General features: G+C 44.8%; 1 protein-coding gene across 4 annotated transcripts in view; it reads right to left on the bottom strand.

Annotated features, from left to right (window-relative positions):
* Positions 1-1,041: 1,041 nt before the first annotated feature.
* The window catches only part of PCDH15 (protocadherin related 15), a gene marked incomplete at both ends in the record, with an annotated part of 270,634 nt that continues 253,743 nt past the window's right edge, over positions 1,042-17,932 (bottom strand). For 2 of the 4 annotated variants that reach the window (XM_083865852.1, XM_083865853.1), the window contains 5 exons: positions 1,042-2,036; positions 6,343-6,475; positions 7,290-7,363; positions 8,064-8,102; positions 9,451-9,472. In XM_083865852.1, coding sequence (XP_083721978.1) covers positions 1,485-2,036; positions 6,343-6,475; positions 7,290-7,363; positions 8,064-8,102; positions 9,451-9,472 — 820 coding nt within the window. Of the gene's footprint in view, positions 2,037-3,751; positions 5,279-6,342; positions 6,476-7,289; positions 7,364-8,063; positions 8,103-9,450; positions 9,473-17,932 lie in introns of those variants that run through there. The other 2 variants (XM_083865850.1, XM_083865851.1) reach the window with 2 other exon arrangements.

Here is a 17,932-nt window from a genome sequence, read left to right as displayed (position 1 = left end):
TCTCTTCTTTGCTAATTACACACATTTATCTGTTGGCTCTTCCAATCTTTCCAGAGGAATCCAGGTTGTTCTCACAGTTGGTTTGATTTTACCCCAAAAAGGTTTGCACAACACAACAGGACACTTCTCTCACGTGAACATTTGCTTTTTTCCTTTGCTGCTTCATACTGGAGAAAACCACTTTTCTTTGTCTTTTTTGGGTGTTGGTGACAACAAACAGTGAAAATTCTCAACTCCCTGCCCAAGCTGTGACAACACACTCAAAACTTGGAGGTAAAACCAGAAATTGTAACCAGGTGCCTGAATTTATGTCGTGTATTTCACAGGTAATGAGTACTGAAAGTTTTGGAAACAACTCTGCGTGTATGTCCTGAGACCCTTTGCCCTTCCCAGATCTGTCTGTGCATGTTCACCTCATAAAATATTCCCTTCTTCTCCTCTTCCCTGTGGGATCCATTTGTCTTTTCAGCACGTTTGTGTTCAAAGCTATCAGAGTGGAATGGTGATGGCACCGCTTAACCCACCAGCCAGCTGGGCTTGGGAATGGATCCATCCTCTTCCTATTAATTCCTCTTTAGTGCCTCCCACTATCACAGGCTCATGGATCATCCTGCTTTATTCCAGAGGAATACAGCCATAGGATGATAATTACTGATAGAGCATAAAAGCTGGAGCTAAAGACCATGGAAAAAAGCAACTGATGTGGGAAGAAATGAAAAGATGGAAAATTTGACCAGAGAAGAAAATTGGAATGAGCTAATTTACAAAAGAAAATTAACAAACCAGGGCCAGGTAGCTCTGAATAAAATTAATTGCTACACGTTGCCTTCCTCTTTGCAATTTTTATCTTATTTCAGCTTCTCTTGCACTTCTCTAAGTGGCAGTGCTGTAATTGCAGGAACTTTGATTCCATAACTTTACCAGCTGGGCGTTGTTTGCATCAATTGCTCTGACTTTGGAATTGGGACTCAAACTCCAGCAGCAGCCGAGGATTTGCTCCATTGACTTGGATGGGTTTATTTTTAATTTATTACTCTGAGGTCGGAAGGCAGAGCTCCAGATATAAATCTTGAACATAAATAGACAATTCCCAAATCTAGACAGTAGAGCCACAAATACCATACAGAAAAACAGAGCCAGGCAGGTATAGAACTGTCTGGAGGGTTAAACCAAAGGGGGCTGTGCATTTATTAGTAGTTTACTGTTTATTAAACAAGAACTCCAGATCCAAAAAGAACTCATTAATTGAAACCAACTAGTGTTTAGTGAAATGGGAGCCTGTCAAAACTGGGGAGGACAATGGATCGGTCCAAATGTGAGTGCAAATTTTGTCTGGGAATTTTAAAGCGTGCCGTTTGTCGTGGACAACGGATGTACACCAATACAAACTCCGTACATCTGCCCCTGGGTGACAATAAAAAGCCCAGTTTATTATAAACCGAAGTAAAAATGAAAATTAAAAAAAAAACAAAAATCAACTAAAATCACAGTTTTGTCATTGGTATGTGGAGGTTGTTCCAAGGGCCCATCCAGAGCTCCTCCTCGTCGGACTGTGTGTGTTCACTGTGCGACTCCAAGGGCTCCTTGACTTCCTCGTGGTCAACCACTGTTTCCTGCTCATCTGTGCTTTTCAGTTTGGCCGCCCCGGCCTTTGTCACTGCATTTTCGGCCCCTATAGTAGAGGAAAAGGAGACACTGCATGGCCTGGAGTTCATTTTGTCACTCAGGGAGGGCCCCTTGGACAACGTATTCAGCGGCACGCTCTCCTCGTGCGTCACCGCCAGCTTGTCCAGTTTCTTGAACTGCTTCCCCAGCCTAACTGGGGACGTGACTTTTAAGTTATTGCCGAGGCAGACGCGGCGGGTGCGGACCACGGAGCCGTTCTGGGCCACGTAAATGTTGCTGCTGCCGTTGGCCTGGAAGGTGGGATTGCTCAGCCGGGTCCTCTGGCCGGGGTCAGGAGCACTTTCCTCACCTGTGGAACTGGTCTCGTACTCGGGGTCCACCACCAGCTTGATCCTCTTCTTTTTGGCCCACTGTTGGACAACAAAAAGAAATGTCAGAGCAACCCAGTGCTGTTTTTCTTCATTTCCCTGATGATTTATTTCCCTTTCTGTGCATTGGTTAATAACTCTCATCAATTTTTATTAATTTTGCATCTTTTCCCTTGCAATGTGCGCGCAAACCACCGGGCCCTGAGGAGGAAGCTGCTGTGTGAGGGATATATTTAAGAAACTACTCCAAGGTGTATATTCTAGGAAGGCCTTGGAAGTTTTCTTCCCCTGCATTGTGAATTCTGTGCACTGGGCAGCTCTGCTTTGTGTGCATCACACATCCAGCAGAGAAAATCCCAGGACGTACACCAGGGAAAATCTCAGGCACAGTGCTGGCAAAAACTGGCTGGTTACAAAAAGAACAGCTCCATGTAAGGTTTTCTGACTGTTCCAGACAGCTGGGATCAGTGGAAATGCTCAGGAAGATGGTGGAGATACCAGGCATTAGGTTTATATAGATCACGTATTTTTTCAAAAAATTAATGCAAACAATTTCCATGCTGCTTGTGACTTTGTAGTACCAGTGATTCCTCTATGGTGAGCACACAACCCCCACTAGTTATTATAATTTATAATTGATCTTTTAAAAATAAATGCCTCCTTGCAGCACACTGAAAAGAGCTATTACCCTTCTTGAATGAGTAATTCAAGCAATAAGATGCCACCACAGTTAGCCCCCACTGCAAAACACACACAGGAGTATGAGAAAAGCCAGTTTTTAGAGAAGAGAATCATGCAAGGTACAAAGAGGTGATTACTCTTCAGCTTTTGAGAAGTTACCCTTGGTAAAAATTACTTAGATGCCTATTTTATTGTTCATGGCAAAGACAGACAATGTTCTTCTATATTCCAATGGATCTATTTCTGCTTATGTTTAAATGGGATTTACATTAAAACATTGTGTGCAGCCATGATGTGCTATGTGTGGGCCCAAAGGGGCAGGTAAGTGACCATGGCTCAAGTTCAAAGAGATATTTGAATAAAATACAGTGAAATGAAATAGAATAAAGTGAAATGAAATGAAATGAAATAAATAAAACCAAAACAAAATAAAACCTCTGTAATCTGATAGGCAGGAAAGGCAGAGGTTGGGAAATGTAAACCATTTCCTTTCTTGACCCAGCTCACTTGGTCCTCCTGCCTCAGCATTCCTGGCCTGTGCATCACTGGTGTTTGCAACCTGAACCCTGTGATCCAGAAACAGCCCAATCCCAGCTCTCCCAGTTATCTCCTGCAGTTTTGGGAACGTTGTGCTACAATTCCACTTGTCCTCCCTGCAAACAGAGCAGACTTTGACAGCAAAGAACTCACCTGAAGATTAATAAATGTAATACAATATGAATGTATAAAATGAAAACATTGAGATTTATAAATCTTTACATCCTCCTCCTTATCATTCCCATTCTTCCCTAAATCCCATGTTTCATTGCTTCATGAAAATTAAAGCTTTTATATCTATGACTGAGTATATCTATGGTGTGTGTATATATATATATATGTGTATATATCCACAGGGCTGGAATTAGCTTGGTTTTCCACAGTTCTCTCCTAAAGACAGTGAAATGCTGGATCAATACACTTTGCCCTTTTCTTTTGGCTGTCTCCAGCTCATCAGCACTGCTTAGGAAAGACCACACAGAAGGCACAGCAAACAAAGCCACTCCTCACTGCAAACCATCACCTACTGTCACTCCTCCTTAAAAGGAGGTGGAATCACCCGTGGCCTCCGACTCTGTAGTTCCAGTACAGGGAACTGACTGGGACTGGCTGCTTTCCTGGGACACCTTTTTCCTGGTTTTCATTCCTTTCCTGTTTGTGTCAGAGCTCTGAGTCTCAGTCTCAGGGGATGTGGCAGTTTTCCCGGACGTGGTACTACCTGAGCTTTTTGTCCCTGTGGTACCTTTGGAAGTCGCACTGATTTCACTGTCTAGGCAAGAGGATTCATTCTTACTGGCAGTGTCCTCCCTGTCACTGTCCTCTGGATCAACCTCTTCTTCACTTTCCTCCTCACTGTCCTCACCAGGAACAGCTGACTTTCCTCCCTTGCCCTCTCCAGCAGCAGCAGCTTTCGTGTTAGCAGTTTTAGAAACCGCCTTGTTTGAGTTGTCTGCTGTCTCCTCTGCCTCTTCCTCTTCCTCTGACACCTCTTCTATGGTGTCTTCTATTTCCACACTGGCAGAGGAGGTTTTGCTCTTGTAGCTGGATCCTGAGGTTTTCCTGTAGCTCTTGTCCCTGTCACTACCTGAGGCAGTGGAGCTCACAGATTTCTGGCTGGAGCGTCTGCCCTGGGAGCTGCTTGTCCTGCTTTTTACACTGGACCTTTCTGTGCTTCTCCTGCTGCTGGACTCACTGGTCCCTGACCTGCTGTAGGAGCTCCGTGTGGATGAGCTCTTGGACAGGCTGCCATCCTCATTGCTCTCAGAGTCTTCCTCATCATCGTCCTCTTCCGATGAGTCCTCCTCTGACTCGCTGCTGGAGCTGGATTCAGAGTCCTCATCAGAATCCTCCAAATCCTCAGTTTCCTCATCTGAATCCACAGTGCTTTCTGTGGCCTCATCCTGGTCCAGGGTGATTTTCAAGTAGTCTTTGTCTTCCGACTCGGAGCCGGAGCTGCTGCTCTTCTCAGAGGACTCATCCGAGGTGCGCCTCCTCCTCCTCTTCCTCCTCTTCTCATAGTCACTGTCCTCCTGCTCGCTCTCGGCCGTGATGCTGATTGAAACCCCCGACTTGGCTTCATCCCTCTCAGACCCTTCCTCTCCACGCGCCAAATCCTTGCCAAGGCCCTCCTGGAATTTCCTGGAGGCACTGATGCGCTTCAGCACGTGGTTTAGTTTTCTCATGGAGGGCCTGTCATCCGTGGATTTCTGGAAGTAGCTTCCCCGGATCATCATGGATTTGTCTGCGTCTGCTTGGCGAGCTGACAGCAGCTTGGCATAGCTGGAATCTTTCCTGCCTTTCACTTTCTGCAGGATCATCGGGAATATCTTTGCTTTCTTCCACCGGGAACGGGCAGACTCAGCTCTTCCTACAGGTTTGTGGGCACTGACTGCCACACGACTTAAATGCATCACTGCCCTTAGCCTCCTTTTCCCCTGGCTGCTCCTAAATCCTCTTCCAGGACCACGGCTGAGGTCCATCCCAACACCTACAGGTCTCCCTTCCATTTGAGGCCCTGCTGCCTGGCTTATACCTCTGCTGGGAGGGCCTCTGACTGGACTCATGCCCTGCAAATTATGAAAATTAATTGATTACCAGTTGAAAGGGAGTTACTGTGAAAACCTGTACCTTAAAATAGGGTAGGAACAAATGCAACATTTATTTCCTGGCATCAAAATGAACTTACCTGTTTTAGAGAGGTTATGGGAATGTTTTTGAATTTTAGAGAGTTCTAGAGTAAGCTGGAAATGCACAACTGCCTTACTCTGCAATGGGGAAAACACTGAAATGCTCTGTCTTCTTATTTAATAATTAAGATGTGGCATTTATGAAAATTGGACTTTTTTTCAAAAGAAACATTTACATCAACTTTCTTCTGATTGCCACTGACATTTAATTTTTTTTTTTTAGATTTCATTGTGAACTTATGACAAATGAGTTTAGGTACTGCGTTCCTCAGTGGAAAATCATCATTTATAGGAAGAATATTAGTAACAGACTTGTAGAGTCATGAAGTGGTTTTAGTTGGAAGGGACCTCAAAGCCCATCCAGTGCCACCCCTGCCATGGGCAGGGACACCTTCCACTGTCCCAGGCTGCTCCAAGCCCCAATGTCCAGCCTGGCCTTGGACACTGCCAGGGATCCAGGGGCAGCCCCAGCTGCTCTGGGCACCCTGTGCCAGGGCCTGCCCACCCTCCCAGGGAACAATTCCTGCCCAATATCAACCCAAATTTTCCCCTTTTCAGTCTTTAACCATTCTTCTCATCCTGTCACCCCAGTTCCTGCTGAAGGGTCCTCTTCCAGCTTCCTCGTAGGCCCCTACAAAACACTGGAAGGTTTCCTTATCTGGTAATGATATAAAATGGAATTACTTAAGTTTAAGTGGATTTTTCTTCAAACTAAAAACAGATGTGGATACTAACAGAAACTCAGCAATTCTTTCTTGTGCCTAGAAAACAAAATGGAATTCAATGCTGACAAACTTTACGGGTCACCAGAAGGGCCAACAACGCTTAACACCGATCTGTAAAAAAACCCAATTCTAATCAATTCCAGCCTACAACTAATGAGGTTTGGTGGCCCTTCAAGCTGTTGAAGGGACAGAAGGAGCCCTCCAGAGTTTGTTTCTTACCTCCTCTGCAGCTGGCCCATGGGGACTATAGTAGTAGCCACCGTCACTCTCCACCACGACCTCGCCGTACTCGTCGTACATGCCCGACGGGGACAGCAGGCGCCGGCGGCTCCCGTACTGGGGCAGCTCGTACCTGCCAGGGACACCACAGCTCCTCAGGATGGGCCCAAACCTGCCCACACCTCCCATCACACAGCCAGCAGTGCACGCGCTCACATCCAGAGGGATGGGAATGGCTTTCCTTGTTTTTATCGCTCTTTTTTTTTCCTTGGCGGCAACCAAATCCCAGACATCCTTCTGTTCCAACAGCCACAAGGCTCTCAAGGTAACCTGAATTTTGGATCAGGCAAGACTCCTCTAAGTACATCAACCTTCCTTCAATCCACCTGATTTTTTGGGGGGATCTTTCTTAATGGGATGAAAGAGCAGCTTCCCTAGGATTACTTCTGGGGAATGCGAGCAGTAATTCCTGATGAGCCTGGAGTCCAGTGGACTTTATTCAGAACAAGGCAGGAGGGTGTTTCCTGAGGGAAATTCGAAAGGCCACAAGGCAGGATGGGTTTTTTGAGGGAAATTTAAAAGGCCAGCAGCTAGCTGGAAACTGGGAGAAGAAAGGATTAATCCCTGAACTCAGGAGGAAAGGAGGTGATGGAAATTAACCTCCCAGGAAGCAGAAACACACACACAAAGGATATAAATCCAGCATGAGGGACGGGATGTGTAGTCTGTAAGTGGAACAATGACATTTCTGTAGAAGCAGGGAGTTATCACACACCCCTTTAACCTCTGAAAAAAGAGTTTTGTTGTTGGTTCATGCCTCTGTGGACACACAGATTAAAGTAATCCTGAGGTGAAGGAAAGTCCCACGATTAACTGCTGGAATAATAAACATCACCAGCCTGGAAAAGCAGCACTTTCAGAAATAAAGAGGAAAAATGGAACTATACCCGTGCTCATAACTGTAGTAATCCTGGCCATAGTATTCCTGCCCTGGATCAATTCCAGACTCCATACTCAACTCCTGGAAAAGAGAAACACTGATTGAATGCAGTGTGAAAAAGGCCCAAATGTAATTACTAATTTTATTATTCTTTATGATGTAATTACTTCTTCTGACTGCAGAAATGATCCCCGCCCTGTAGCACAAAAATACCAATGTCTCACATTTGCTCTTATTGCTTATTCTGGAAACAATTTTGGGCCTAAAATACTGGAAATAGAAAGACTTGCAATTGCACTGCACCGTGAGGTGCTAAAGCTTCCAGCACCAACTGCTCAGCTCAGCTCCAGCTGCAGTAATCCATCAGCAGCTGACTGACATCAGGAAAAAAATCAGATAGCAGCTGGAGAGCAATGGAATCATTCCGTCTGGAAATCCGAAACTGTGGGATGAAGCCAGTGGGAGACACTGAAAGATGCTCATGGGGAAAATCTCAGATCCCAGAGTGGTTTGGAAGAGACCTTAAAGTCCATCCAATCTCACCTTCCACTATCCCAGGTTGCTCCACACCCAATCCAACCTGGCCCTGGAAGTACCAAGACGCAGTGAATTTAAGGTATTTAATTAAAATAACATAACTGGGCTTACGATACCAGCACTCTGCTTTTTATCTAAGAGCCAGAGGGAAAAATTACCTGAGACAGACAAGTTCTTATTAGAAAATGATGTAAAAGTCATTTCAAAACTTCTAGAACAATTAAGAAATTAAAAATGGTGGTACCTCTGGTCTGAGAAGAGAAGGTCTCAGCAACTGCTGTTGCTACAAAAGGAAATGAAAAAGTGGTTAATTAGGCAGCATTAATTAAATTGCAGGTGATTGGTGTCTAAGGTTAGTAATAAATGCTGAAACCATAGGTGCTTTGGAACTTTTTTTATGGCAGGCAGATGGATACTGCCATACTCTGTGAGAACACTGAGCACCTGATGCAGTAAAATCCCTTCATAGCCCACCATTTCTTTTGCTCAAATATAAAATCATCTTCCCAGTTTTTGTGATGATTTTCTGACATATTTAACTCAAGAACTTCTACCAGAGGCCAAGAGAACTAAGTTCTGTATTCAAATTCAGTGACAGAAACAAGATGTGCAGAGAGAGGAAAAAAAAAATAATCAGCAAATATCAACCTTTATAATAGAAATGTATTTTGGAGAACTTTCCAATTATTAAATGCAATTGTACGGAAGGAAACTCCTCTCCCTGTTATTAATTTCTGGAGAAAGTGATACTGTAGGAGTAGCAGACCCCACAGAGCTGCAGGGAAGTTTCATGGAACCCCATCCCTGCCTGGCAGGTGATTGGGTGTGACACTGGAAAACACAGCAGGTGTAGAGGGAATTCCCTGGGAAGCTGCTTCTGGTGGCTCCTTAAGCAGCAATCTCTGAGCCTGGAGGACACACTCCTGCCACAATGGATCTCAGCCCCAGGAGATCTACGACTCATGAACTTCTTGAATCGCTTTCAATTTCTGGTCTCTAAAGCACTCCGTACCCTGGAGTTCCACAACACACAATCCCAGACTGGCTTGGGATTAAAGCCCATTCCTTTCCACCCCCTGCCATGGTCAGGGACACCTTCCACTGTCCCAGGCTGCTCCAGCCTGGCCTTGGACACTTCCAGGGATCCAGGGGCAGCCCCAGCTGCTCTGGGCACCCTGTGCCAGGGCCTGCCCACCCCTCCCAGGGAACAATTCCTGTCCAGTCTCCCAACTAAATTTCCCCTGTGTCAGTCTGAACCCATTCTGCCTTGTACTGTCACTCCAGTTCCTGTTGCAGGGTCCCTCTCCAGCTCCCCTGTATCCCTTCAGACCCTGGAAGGAGCTGTGAGGTCTGCACTGAATCTTCCCTTCTCCAGGCTGAACTCAACCAGCTCTCCCAGCCTGGCTCCGTAGGGAAGATGCTCCAGACCCCTCAGAAACTCCATGGTCTCCTCTGGACCTGCTCCAACAATTCCCCATCCTTCTTATTTTGGGAGAACCAGAAGTGTGCACACAATTCCAGGTGGGATCTCAGAAGGGGAGCCTCCCCGCTGCTGCCCTCACTCTTGGGCAGCATGGGAAAAGCACATTGGTATAATCAATATTTTAAAGATAACTGGGCACCAGCCTTACCTCTTGCTGTGCATATCCTCGCCTAGAAGTCAGAAATAGAAAAGAAATAAATTAGTATAATGCTGTGAACCTGCACAAAGACGCCCATTTCCATTCTTGCTGGAGAGGGGTGAAAGAAAATGTAATTAGAAATATAATTAGCATGGAAAGAAATACATATCTCTAATATCAAATATGTTTTTCTTTGGGTTTGCTCTGGACACAGGGATTGTTGCATGGGAAAGGTTGGAGAAGCTTTGGGATCTTTTCTTGCTTTAGATTGTGAATGGATGAGGAGAAATCCCCAAGAGCCAGAGAGCCAGAGCATCCAGAGAGACTCAGCACAGGGAAAGGGGGATTGGGAAAGGCCCTGCCCCATCCCCTCCCTCCTGGGCCACTCTGCACACAGGGACCCTGTTCCCTCACACGTCTGCTCAACAGTGAAACGACTTCTCCTACTCCTGGACTTTCTGTATCCATCAGAAATTGCCCTGGAGCTTGTACTACTAATTTCTTGTACCAACATTATAATTCCAATTACACCTTTCCTAACATTTGCTCAGTGGGGGGCAGGTAGATCTCTTTTTTTGTTTTGTTTTTCTAACTGTAGTCTCTGTGGTTATTTTGCCACAGGCTTTGTGCTTCTGATCTTATGGGAAATTTATTGTTGGTTTGATTCATTTCCTCAGAGCCATTTTCTCCTGGGCATGACCAATGCATTTATGTCTGTCAAGTTCTCTATTTTCACATTTTGTGCCTGAAAATTGAAATGGTTTTGGCAAAACTAGACAACAAACATTTAGGCCTTGGATTTTTTCTTAAAGATAAGTCTGGATTATTTTTATTATAGTTTTTAAGAAGGAAAGGGTAAATGCTTAAAATTATGTTAGTCTTAACCTAGGACACAGCCAGCAGTCATGGGGACGTCTTTAATTACACTAAATAAATAATAAAGACCAGAGAAATCCTTTTAATTCCTTAATATCCCCATCTCTAAATCTTCCTATTAATATTCAGTACATGGAATTGATTATCAGCATTGAATTAATGCTGTCGCCTATATAATATAAACCTCATGGCCAGTTGAAATGAAGATTTATCATCCAAAGATGATCTGTGACTTTTCAAAGCCCAGTCAAGGAATGCTGGATTTAGTTTCCATATCACCAACAAAAATCTTCAGATAAAGGAGGTCTGAGGAGAAGGAAGCCTATTACTCTTAATTGCACTATATTGCAGATTAAAGGCATAATATGAGTGGTTCTAATTAAATTTGGAATTCAACTTTCATAAAAATAGCACCATGATGAGTTTTGCTGATATTTCTCAAATGATTTTGTGTGGCCATGATTAGAAGGAACAAAAAGTCCCCCAAAAGACATGAAATATCCATTCATTCACTACAGTGCAAGGATCTATTCTGGCACAAAGACAAAGGTCAGGACAGCATCATTTGTTTCCAGGAAGGAATTAAAGCTCTCCACAGAGGGAGGGATTGCTTCTGGGAAATGTTCTCAGCCAGACTTCACTGCAGTCTGGGAATCTCCCGTGTGGAATGGGAAGCAAGGCCATGGAGCCTGTGAGGATATGAGGTAACAGGACAGCCAGAACATGGAGCTGGTACTGAAGGGAAGAGACAAAGCCAGAATGAACTCACGTGGACAAGATGTGCAAACCTTTTACTGCTAAAAGAGGTTAGAGGAACTGGGATTTGCCTAAAGCAGCATTTCCCCTGTTCTTGACACCCCAGCAGGCATTTGCCCTTCCACAACTTAAATCTGTTTTCATACCAAAAGCAAAATCATCACAAATCCCAAATGCTACAGATGATTCTCAGAGGGAGCAACTATTTCTCAATTTGCCCTGGCTCCTAAAATGAAGATTTTGCTGCAGTTCAGAGCTGGAACTGAGAAGAAATTTGGAAGGAGGACGAGTAATGATAACACTGTGGTTCAGTTCCATCTCTGCACGAAGAGCTCTCCACTGATGCCATCTCTGCTGCTGCTCAGGACTTGGCCCCGTCACGCTGATGATGAAAGGATGAGAGAAGACATCCAGGGTCACAGAGGACCCCAACTGACCAAATGAGATAACCTGGGAGGGGTAAATTTTATATAAATATAAATTATTTCAGATGTTCAGCCTGCTACCAACTCCTATACTGGATCTAATCCATTGTAGTGCTGCAGAACTGCAGTACCATGGAATTGTGGAATGGTTTGGGTTGGAAAGGACCTTTATGCTCATCCGCTTCCACATCCACCCACCTTCCACTGTCCCAGGCTGCTCCAAGCCCCAAAATCCAACCTGGCCTTGGACACTGCCAGGGATCCCGGGGCCACAGCTGCTCTGGGCACCCTGTGCCAGGGCCTGCCCACCCTCCCAGGGAACAATTCCTTCCCAATATTCCATCTAAATCTCTCATCTTTTGGTTTAAAACAATTTCCCCTGCAGCACCCAGACATCTCAATGGGGCAGAATTTTCCTGGTACAGCTTCTTTCCCAGCATAATAGAGTATTTTTTTAAACAAAAGCTATTTTAAAAAAGCCAGCAGGAGAACAAAGGTTGCATTATATCCAGACAAAATGAATCCAGTTTTGTGGAGTTTTCAAATCTTCATAAAGATTTCCAGAATGAGAATGTAAATGTTCCTCATCAGTGAAGAGCTGATTGCCATGACCCCCTCCCAGACTGTTCTGAAATGATGAAGTTAAATATTTTAAGTGGAACTTCTGTGTGATGTCTATTCTTTCTGCTTAAGGAAGATCCCAGTTAATTGTAGCCAAACGCAACCATTGGAGTTTATGCTGTGAATGACTGAACACCTTCACTTTTGCTGTGTGACCTTACACACCACAAAACCAGGTCTTATTTGTGTCTTATTTCATTGGAGATGTAAAGATCTGTACCACAGCAGCTGTTTACAAGCTTTAACGTGGGACTTGAGTACTTAAATCTATATTTCTGTCTTTGGGGTCTGTCCACTCTGAACATGAGCTGCTCAATAATTTTTCATTCCCATCTCTGCCCTCCTCCCACTGTCCCCTCACCAGGAGCATGGCTGGGACACAGAGGGGAACATTTAGGTCGCATTACCACTCTGGCACTTCAATCCTAAAAATTCTCTACCTAATAGGTGCTGAGCTTTGGGAATATGACTAAAACATTGCAGTCATGCCACCTGTGGAGAACAGAGCATCAAAAATGTTCAGACTTCATAAATGACACAGATTCTGTTACAACAAAAGTAGGACAATAGGATAACCCCTCCACTCTTACATTTAACTACTCCTACACCTACCTTGATCCTACAGCGTATCCCAACATGGGTTTTAAATAAAGGAAAATTCTAATGGATTAGCAGAACTTGTGGGATGGAGATCATGGAATTTGGCACTGGGACAAAGAAAGAGAAACTACCTTGAGCAGCTTTTGACTGAAGCATCCACATATGTTCTAACTATAGACATTAAAAACAAAAAAACAAAAAAAAAACAAAAACAAAAAAAAAAACAGGAGAAAAGAGAAAAAGCCAAGCACCATGGAAATGTCGAGTCTGATAAACAGTCTGATAAATAATTAATTACCTTTCTGCTCGGAATTACAACGTTGATACTGAACTGGAGTTTTAGTTTTGCTTCATTAGGTACTATCTGCCTTTTCCAATATGCTTTTTCAAAGTTGTCATGTTAAACGTTTTAGATTTTTGCAAAGGACTGAATGGAAACTTGCAAGTTGAACCAAACATTTAAATGCCCAAACTGCTTTTACTTAGCATTTTTCAAAGGACAAGATAATTTACTTTATATATACATTCATAATTGATATATTTATGTAAATGTAAAGATCTGATTTAGGCAACTGTGAGCAAAAAAAGCTGGTAAGTAAATCCACATTATATGGATTTTTACAAGTACATGGAAACCCTTCACCTGGTGACACTAATCAGAGTGGCTTTATTACAATTTGAGATGTTTCAGCTTGTGACAGACCAGCATGGAAATTAATGAGAAACAGCAACAACATGCACATGCAAAATCATAAAAAACAAACAACAAAAGCTTTGTACATGAAAGGAATTTACAAAATATAAACTTTTTACATGCAGTTACAATATATAAAAAAAAAAATGCAATGGAAGGCAGAAGATGGAGAACAGGGGTGGGGACACAGGCGCATTTGCTGAGAAACCAAGAGCAAACCCTTCTACTGACTGGAGACAGGAACTGAGCTGCCAGAAAATGTCAGCAGAGCAGAGCCCATGGAGCAGGGAGAGGCAGTATGGACTTATGGAATGCCTTGGTTGGAAGGAACCCTAAAGCTCATCCCATGGGCAGGGCCACCATCCCAGGTTGCTCAAGGCCCATCCAATAACCTGGCTCACCGAAGCTGAGCCTGCTACTCCCCAGGCCTTCCTTGCTCTGACACCCAATATGTGGCAGAAGATTCCTTCCAGATGGGGTGTTTTATGGGCAAAGCAAGAGATTCCAATCACAGCTGCAGGAAAATCTGACTGATGTTACCTACAGTGAAGGCTGCTTAAAGAAGTATTGAGCTCGCTGCCATCTATGCCACATCCTTGGGTAAAAATGGACAGTTTCCCCCAAGAATTTCCAGGACATGAACTAAGAACCAGCAAGATGTAGTTCTGAGAAAACAACTTGGAGAATTATATTTTACATCATAGACTTCTGAGCGAATGGGAAGGACAACATCTCTCCATTTGGGATCAGGAGTGGGTAAGTCGTGTACAGCAGAGAAAAGGGAGAAGGTTGGGATTTCTGGAGAGTCTGAGGCAGATACTGTGTGCTGCATTAGAGTCCTCCCACTCCAAAAAAGCTGGGAATGTCCACCCATGAGCATTACAGAGCTGTTGACTGGGAGGGGAAGCGTTTCTCCAGCTCCTCCACAACACAGCTCAAGTTCCCATTCTGCTGGTTGTTCTCGGCTGTGGCTTCTGGAGTCGGAGGCTCCGGGGTTGGGGCTGGTTTGAGCTTGGGGATGTGCTTGGGCAGCAGGTGGTTCTTGTCTATTTGGCTGTACATGTTGGCCACTGACTTCTCGATGGCAGCCAAATTCTGAATGTTTTTAAGAATTCCTTTGAGCTCCCTGCGGGGAGGAAGCTCTGGCACTGCGGCCGGGGTGGGGACAGCTGGCTGTTTGGCAGGGGATTTGGAGTGCTTGGCAGGGGACAGGAGCTGTGTGGTAAGAGGAGATGGAGAAGAAGAAGAAGAGGAAAAAGAAGAGGAAGAAGAAGAAGGAAGAGAAACTGCAGGCGGAGGTGGAGGATGTGGTGGCAACTGAGGAGGGGATGGAGGTGGTGGTGGCAGTGGAGGTGGCAGCTGTGGAGGTGGGGGTGGGGGAATTTTAGGCGGATCTGGAATGCTTTCTACATTTTCTTTGGTCTGAGGAGCTAGAAAACTTTGGCAAAGTGGTTTCTTTATCCTAGAAGATGGTGGAGTTGGTTTGCGAGTCGGTGGAGGAGAATGTTCTTGAGGGTCGTCGTGGTGAGTGACAATTACAGCAGGGACCACGGTGGCCTCTGCTTCAACTCCTTCAGCACCAGGCGTTGGAGAGGACGGAGGGGAGGAGCGAAGGCGGGGAGAAGCCACCACAGTTTTAGGAGACTGCTCTGGAGCATTCTCTCCCTCCTGGATGCTGGTGCTGTGCGTGGGTGACCGCGTGGATTTCACCTCTGGGGACCTCACTTGCTTCATTTCCTGCAGTGCCTCAAACTGCCTCGCCTTCTCTTTCACGGTCATCTTGGGGCCACTGATCTTTTGGAAGAGTGGGCTGCTGACATCTTCACTGCTATCAGGGTTTTCAGCACCTTCCTCCTTGGCTGTGAGTCTCTGCTGCTGCCACTGGATGGGGTCCATGACAACCGGCCTACCCAGGGACCCTGATGTGTGTCTCCTGGCCAGGTGAGTGGGCACTGTCCATGCCCGGTGGCTGCCCCCAAAAGAGGCCTCTCTCCAGGCCAGTCTTGAAGGAGAAAGAGTGTCTAAAGTATCGTTCCTTTTCCGTAGGAACCCAGTGGCAGCGGGGCTCTGCGGGAGACCTTCCATGTACAACGGGTTTTGGGTTGTTAGCGGGTTCTCATCGGACAAAAAAGTGATGTTACTGGAGGATTTGGGGAGGTTGTTGTTCAGGGATCCATTGATATTGGAATTCTTGTGAGCCTCTATAGCACGGGAAGCAAAGCTGCTTATAACTCTTTGTCGGTCTCCTTCTTCTAAGACTGACTTTTTTCCCCTGCTTTGTTGGAAATGGTAGAGAAGAAAAAGACTTGAAAGAAAAGAAGATAATCACATGTGAGGAAACATGCATGGACATAGGTACTTATGAGAGAGAGAAAAAAAAGAACTTATGACATGAATCAGAGCCATTAAATCACTTCTAGCCAGCTACAACCCAACAGCAGGAGCACATCTACTACTGGCAAGACATTTACTTTTGCATCTTCTTTAAGGGGGAAGGAAGAAAAATTAAAACAAGCTGCTGCTTGTTTTAATTTGAAGCTGCATAGCTACTTGCTGAGTTCAAAACTAAATTCACTTCTTGTTAAAAAAACCCTTTTCTATTTCAAAATTATCAGTTAATATTGTGGCCTATCCACCTAGAAGCATGAAACATCACAGAAATATCAATATGTGTATGAATTTCATCTCCTGTGTGTATGAATTTCATCTCTTCACCATGTTGAACCAATGTAAAGCCCCTGTGGATGGGTAACATCGAATTTCTACACCAAAAGTGGGAGGTTTCACAACTTTCTGGACTGCATCTGTAACCTCTCAGTCCCTTATTAACTTTGCCCCTCAAATATTTTTAATACCACAACCTTCTGAGCAGATTTGAAAATAAACAGTATTTTAAAACTAATAGCCCCAAACTGCATGCTAGAAAAGCACCTTTTGAGGCCTATTTTAAACAATGCTCACCGCAGGCTGAAATGAGATTTATTTTTCCCTCAACTGAGAAATTTAAGATTTGGGCCTGTGTCGGGCAGAGCTAAAGTACAGCATGAGTAGCAATCTTATCTACCTGCACAAATTAATATTTCATTAAAGACTGCTTTTAGTGACTTAGAGATGTCCAATGTTTTCACATAAGTTCTGAATTAAAAATTCTAAGCCTCGTCTCTGCCAAAATTGGAATTTTGGTAAAAGGAATAGGAGAAAAAAAAAAAAGAGTTTTCCATGATTCTGTGAATGTTGGAAGATGAAGTTTTAGACCTCTTGGTCCCATCTTCTGTGGGTTTTTGTGATGTTGTTTCAAATCTCAGAAAACATAACTAAATCCAAATTAATAAGAAATTAACCTCTGGTGGTTAAATACTCCCTAGAAAAATTGGAATGGATGTTTAAATACCTAGAAAGAGTTAAATAAGAGATCTTCTTTTACTCCTAAGTTATTCAAGATGTAAAACTCCCCTGAGGGTTGTATTTAATAACAAAACACTTCTGTTTCTTAACTTTTGTTTCCTGTTTTGATCAGGGGACCACCCAGGCGGGGAACCCCCAGCTTCCCCATGTTCCAGGGAGCCAGGAGGACCGAATTCCCACACAGAACCAGTAGATCATTCTCACATTTGCAAAAAACAGCCAGCAAATCTCCACTAAGTGAATAAACTCTCCCCAAGCACTGCAGTTTGCCAGAGCTGGGTGTGCCTAAGGCTTCCTTTGGGCAAAAAGAATAAAAATAATTAACTTCAGACTAATTAGAGAATCCCAGAAGGGTTTAGTTTGGAAATGACCTTAAAGATGACCTAGCTCCAACACCCTGCCATGGGCAGGGACACCTCCCTCTATCCCAGGCTGCTCCAAGCCCCAAAGTCCAGGCTGGCCTTGGACACTTCCAGGGATCCAGGGGCAGCCCCAGCTGCTCTGGGCACCCTGTGCCAGGGCCTGCCCACCCTCCCAGGGAACAATTCCTGCCCAATATCCCATCCAGCCCTGCCTCTGGCACTGGGAAGCCATTCCCCCTTGTCACTCCATCCCTTGGAAAGAGTCTCCATGTTTCCTGTAGCTCCTTCAGGCGTTAGAAGGGCACAACTGGGTCACCCCAAAGCTTCTCCTCTCCAGACTGAACAATCCCAGCTCTCCCAGCAGAGCTGCTCCATCCCTGGGATCATCCCGGTGCCTCCCCTGGGCTCTCTCCAGCAGCTCCAGGTCTCTCCTGTGCTGGGCTCTGGGCTATAAAGTAACTCTGAGTTCCAAAGCAGCCAACTTTGAGGTCAGCCAAGCGCTGCATCTACTGAGAAGTGAGAGAAGCAGGGATTGAACTTGAAGGAGCCTCTCCAGCAGAAGGCTCATGCAAAGTGCCTCCACCTTTCTTCCACTGGAGCAGATTATTTCAAAAGCTCCTCAGTCTCTTCCTTGCTCTACATGAGGCCTCTGAGAGATGAGGTGACCCCCTCTGATGTTTTTCTGTTTCTGTGGAGCTGTTTTGATCACTGAGGAGCAGAGAATTCAGTTTCTGTGAACTCAAAGACTCCAC

This window comes from Zosterops lateralis (genome assembly GCF_965231275.1).
Source record: "Zosterops lateralis genome assembly, chromosome: 8".
Classification (NCBI taxonomy): Eukaryota; Metazoa; Chordata; class Aves; order Passeriformes; family Zosteropidae; genus Zosterops; species Zosterops lateralis.
This window is presented reverse-complemented; position numbering and strand designations above follow the sequence as displayed.